General features: G+C 36.6%; 1 protein-coding gene across 1 annotated transcript; it reads left to right on the forward strand.

The window, feature by feature from the left end:
- The first annotated feature begins 2077 nt into the window (after positions 1–2077).
- LOC139194721 (uncharacterized) lies at positions 2078–2794 on the forward strand. The gene is made up of 3 exons (XM_070819625.1): positions 2078–2179; positions 2282–2425; positions 2570–2794. Exons 1-3 carry the CDS (start codon positions 2078–2080, stop codon positions 2792–2794), a joined length of 471 nt encoding a protein of 156 aa, XP_070675726.1.
- The last annotated feature ends 2293 nt before the right edge of the window (positions 2795–5087 follow it).

Here is a 5087-nt window from a genome sequence, read left to right on the forward strand (position 1 = left end):
AAATTTAAGCCAGAAAATTATAAGCCATAAGCCAGCTGCTTATCTTTCAACCCTTGTGGCTTAAAATTTTAGCCCAAGATTATTAAATAATGATTTTAGCATAATTTTTTGTTTTTGGTAACTTTTTTTGAAAATAAAAGTTATGAAGATTATCCTAATTTGTTTTATGAATATTTTAATCTAAAAATATTTAAATTCCGATAAGTAATTAAAAATCATACAAACACATAGGTATTTATAATTTTTTAAGTTAAATTGATTTAAATAAATTTTCTTAAATTATTTTAGACGTTAGATTTAGTTTTGGGCCGTCAAATCTTTTTTTTACTATTAAATTTGATCTCATTTTATCATAGCCGCTAGATTATAAGTGAAAAAAAAAAATATTTGAAATATGACAGTTTGGTGGGTCCAGAATAATTTAAGTCATGCTTAAATCCTAAGGAAAATCTAGCCCAGAGATACATTTTCTCTTCTTGACATTTTTTAGCCCATGGTTGAAGATGGTTTGGGAGGGATTTTAAAGCTTATAATTTAATCTTTATCTCATGAGTTGAAGATCATCTTAGAGGTGTCAAATGGGATGGCCTAGACCATCCCGCTCATTTAAAGTCGGCTCATGTGCTTAATAAATGGAACGGACCAACTCAACTCATTTTTATATAACATTAAAGAGAAATTCTATTTAAAATTTTTTAAAACTAAATATCACAAATATTAAATAGGTAATATTGTTTTAAAAGAGAAAAATTGTTAACCCAAGGATGTTGCAGTGCATTAGGACCAAGATATATAAATCTTTAGTAATCGCGTTTGATTGATAGAGAAAAGACATGTGAACCAGAAATCAGGTCTTCCACGATATTAACCTGAAATCCAAGATTGGTTCTTTAAATATTAGAATCAAAATCAAACAATGAACCATAAAATTTGATCGAATACGGAGAATTTAATTATTCAATGTATTATATGGGTCTCATTAATTTAATTACATATATAAAACAAGGAGGGAAGAAGGTAACGCCTTTCCTTTAAATTTTTTTTTTGAACAAATGATATTATGTACACTAAAGAGAAGAGGACGGGCTAAGCCTCACAATGAGCTAGTAATAATGTGGTTCAAATTCGGTTTTGGCAAAAATCGAACCTAAGATTTTCACTTACAATTGAAGCGGAACACCATTAGACCGTAGTACTAAGTGGCTTCCTTTAATTTTTCCAAAACCCCTACATTACCCGTGCTTTACAAAAAAAGAAAACTAACGAAAAGTTCTCAAAAACTTTAGTTTTAATGAAAAATGACAAATAAAGGTGTAAGTGAATAGTATCGGGAAAGGTAAAAGTGTGGTTTTTTTGTTAAAAATAAATAGTACCGGGAGTGTTTAGTTAAAACTCTCAGAGAAGGAAAAGTGTGACGTTACAATAGGGAGGAAGGAAATCAAGGAAGCCCTTGTGGGTTTTCATTATTGTATGGTGGCGAAAGTGTTGACAGGCAAGGAAGTTAATAGGCTTCATTGATAGATTCACTTCCTTGTGGAGAGGGAGAGATTGTGTATCGGAGAACGAAGAATATTCCTGGCTAGGTTTATCAGTCAAAAAGATATGTTCAGGGTTATTGATGCGGAACAACCATTGACGTTTAAGGAGGCCCTAGTTATGGTGGCACACATGGCCAAGAAAGGCTACAATTGTTGGGAGCCCCTAAGTCTGGGGACGCTATGGGTACAGATTCATAACATGCCCCCGCTAAGTATGACGGAGTCTGTGGCGTTATCAACAATAAGGGTAGTATTGGAAAAGATAAAACTTAGCTAGAACTTTATGTTATTCTAGTTAGTTGAGTAGTTCTTTCATAAATATATATATAAGCATCAAGTGTAATCTTATTGAAAAAGTGAAATACAATCACATTTATGTTTTTTACTTCTCTATCTACATTTTCTTTCTTCACTAAATCTCTCTCTCTAGATTCTATCATGGTTTCATCACCATCTGTCTACCGACTCTCCCGATCCTAACCGCTTCTGCACCGCCTCTTTGCACAAACCCTAACCGCCATTGCAGACTCTTCATCTTCATGGCAGACTCTTCATCTCCTTCCCCTGACATTGTTTCTACGATCAATTCCTCTGTTGTTTCCCCACCTTCCTCCATTACGATTCAGAACATTGGGTCTATGGTGCCAATCAAACTCACCACCACTAATTACCTTACCTGTAGCGCTCTCTTTGCTCCGATATTCTGACGGTACAATCTCACCTGCATAATTGATGGATCTCAGGTGGCTTCGCCCAAATATTTGTGTGATTCTTCTGGAAATCTTACCTCAACTCTGAATTCGGCGTTCGTCGCTTGGTATGAAAATGATCAGAATATCCTGATTTGGACAAATTCAACTCTCTCCGATTCTTTGATTCCTTATACTGTTAGTGTGGCTTCGTCTCGTGAACTTTAGGCTAAACTCGAATCAAAACTTGCGACAACGTCACATTCTCACATCCATGAACTCTGATCTTGGCTTCATTCTATAACCACCAAAGGTGATGCCTCTGCAGCTTCTTATCTTCAGCGAATTGAAGAAATTGTTGATGCTTTAGCTAGCGCCGGAGCTCCGATTGATGATTTTGAGTTGATCTCTGTGATTCTTCACGGACTGCCTCCTGAGTTTGATTCTTTTGTTGATACGATTCAGTTTCGCATTGGATCCACAACTATTGATGAACTTCATGGACTTTTACTGAGCAAAGAAATCCAGATTGAAAATCGCAAGAAATCCACCTCTGCACCAATTTAGGCTTCCACACTTCCACTGGAATTCTCCCTTTACCTTTTGAACCGCCAATGTCTCAGGCCTACGTTGCTCAACACTTATCAAATTCCACCTCTCTTTCAGGTCATGGTTCTGATCCCAGCTTCTCAAACCTTAGAAACTCTCAGAATCGAGGCAATTTCAAAAACAACAATCAGCGAACCGATTTCAATCGCTCCAATAATCAAAAGTATAATCACAATAGTAGTTCTCGATTCAATAATTCAGGCTATGCTAATTCTGGGAGAAGAATTACTTGTCAAATCTGCAAGAAATTTGATCATGAAGCTATTGAATGCCCTCAGCAGCTGAATCCTACTTTTAGCGCCTCCTCTCCATCTGCATTTTGTGTTAATACTTCTACTCCTCAGCACTCATGGTTGCTTGATTCTGTTACATCCTCACACATGACCAACTCCTATACGAAGCTGCAAAATCCGGAATCCTACACTGGACATGAGCAAGTATACATTGGAGATGGTAAATGTTTGCCTATACTTCATCTCGGTTCCTCGAGTGTATCTACTTCTTCTCACTGTTTTAATCTCAAGAATGTTTTACATGTTCCTGATCTCAAGCAAGATTTGTTATCTGCAAACAAATTCATTCTTGATAACCAATGCTCAATACATCTATATCCTTTTCACTTTACTGTGAAGGATCTTTCTATGGAGAAGGTGCTTTTTAAAGGACCTGTGCAAGAAGACTTTTATCCATTTCAAACTTCCAATGCTGCCAATCAACATGTGTTTGTAGCTTCATCTAAAGCACCTCAGGATATATAGCATCAAAGGCTTAGTCATCCATCTTATGGAATACTAAACAAAGTTGCATCTCACTTTGGTATTTCATTTTCTATTGGTATAAATAAATCTCTGTGTTCCAACTGTGCAATGGGCAAATGTTCAAAATTGCCATTCAATTATGTTTCTTGTTCTACAAGTAGACCTCTAGAGCTTATACACACAGACATATGGGGACCTTCACCAACTGTATCTGTACAAGGTTTTCGATATTACATCATCTTTGTTGATGATTATACAAAGTATTGTTGGTTATTTCCGCTTACATATAAATCTGAAGCTTCCTTGGTCTTTACTCATTTTAAGTCTATGGTTGAGAACTTGTTGTGCATTAAAATTGTTACTCTAAGATCAGATTCTGGTGGAGAGTTTCTAAGTACTTAGTTTTCCAAGTTATTAAGGAATAATGGCATTATTCACCAACTAAGCTGTCCCCATACTCTAGAACAAAACGGCTATGCTGAAAGAAAACACGTTCATCTGGTTGAAACAACAAGAACTTTTCTTGCAGCCTCTAAAGTTCCCCATGAATTTTGGGTTGATGCTTTTGCCACATCAATATATCTCATCAATAGACTTCCCATTGCATTACATTGTTCTCCATGAGAATCTCTTTTTCATAAACCACCAGAGTATACCTCTCTTAAGAGATTTGGTTGCAAATGTTTTCCTTGGCTCAAACCCTATGTCAGTTCCAAACTTGAACCCAAAAGTCAACCTTGTATCTTCTTGGGATATAGTTTACAACACAAAAGGTATACATGCAATGATTTTGTCACTCAAAAGGTCTATATTTTTAGGCATGTCCTTTTTGATGAAACTCAGTTCCCTTTTCATCACATCTCAAGTTCTTCAAATCTGCCCATGTCTCAACCTTCTCATTTCAATCCTATACCTACATCATTAACCTTCTCTACAACCCCTGCAGTATCTACCATATCCCCTTCTTCATCTACCCTACTTTCTTCATTCTCTCCAACCCCTAACCCTCTCACTCCTCAACATTCTATTAGTCACACTTCATTCTCCCAATTCAACCAACCAACCAATATTCACCCTATGCAAACCAAGTCAAAATCTGGAATTGTAAAGTCTAAAGCTTATACGGCAACTAAACATCCACTTCCACCTCACCTATCTCAAGACTATCTTCCAACTACCTATTTTCAAGCCTCTAAATATCCGCACTGGAGACAAGCCATGCAGGAAGAATTCAATGCATTGTGTAGCATTGGTACTTGGTCTCTAGTACCACCACATCCTTCTTAAAATCTGGTAGGATGCAAATGGGTTTTCAAAATCAAGTGGAAACCATATGGGACAATTAACAGGTACAAAGCACGGTTAGTTGCAAAAGGGTTTCACCAGGAACAAGGCCTCGACTACACTGAGACATTCAGTCCCGTGGCTAAACCTGTAACCATCAGATTGCTTCTTACACTGGCAGCTCAATTCAACTAGTTCCTCCATCAATT

This window comes from Malus domestica, chromosome 03 (genome assembly GCF_042453785.1).
Source record: "Malus domestica chromosome 03, GDT2T_hap1".
NCBI classification, from domain to species: Eukaryota; Viridiplantae; Streptophyta; class Magnoliopsida; order Rosales; family Rosaceae; genus Malus; species Malus domestica.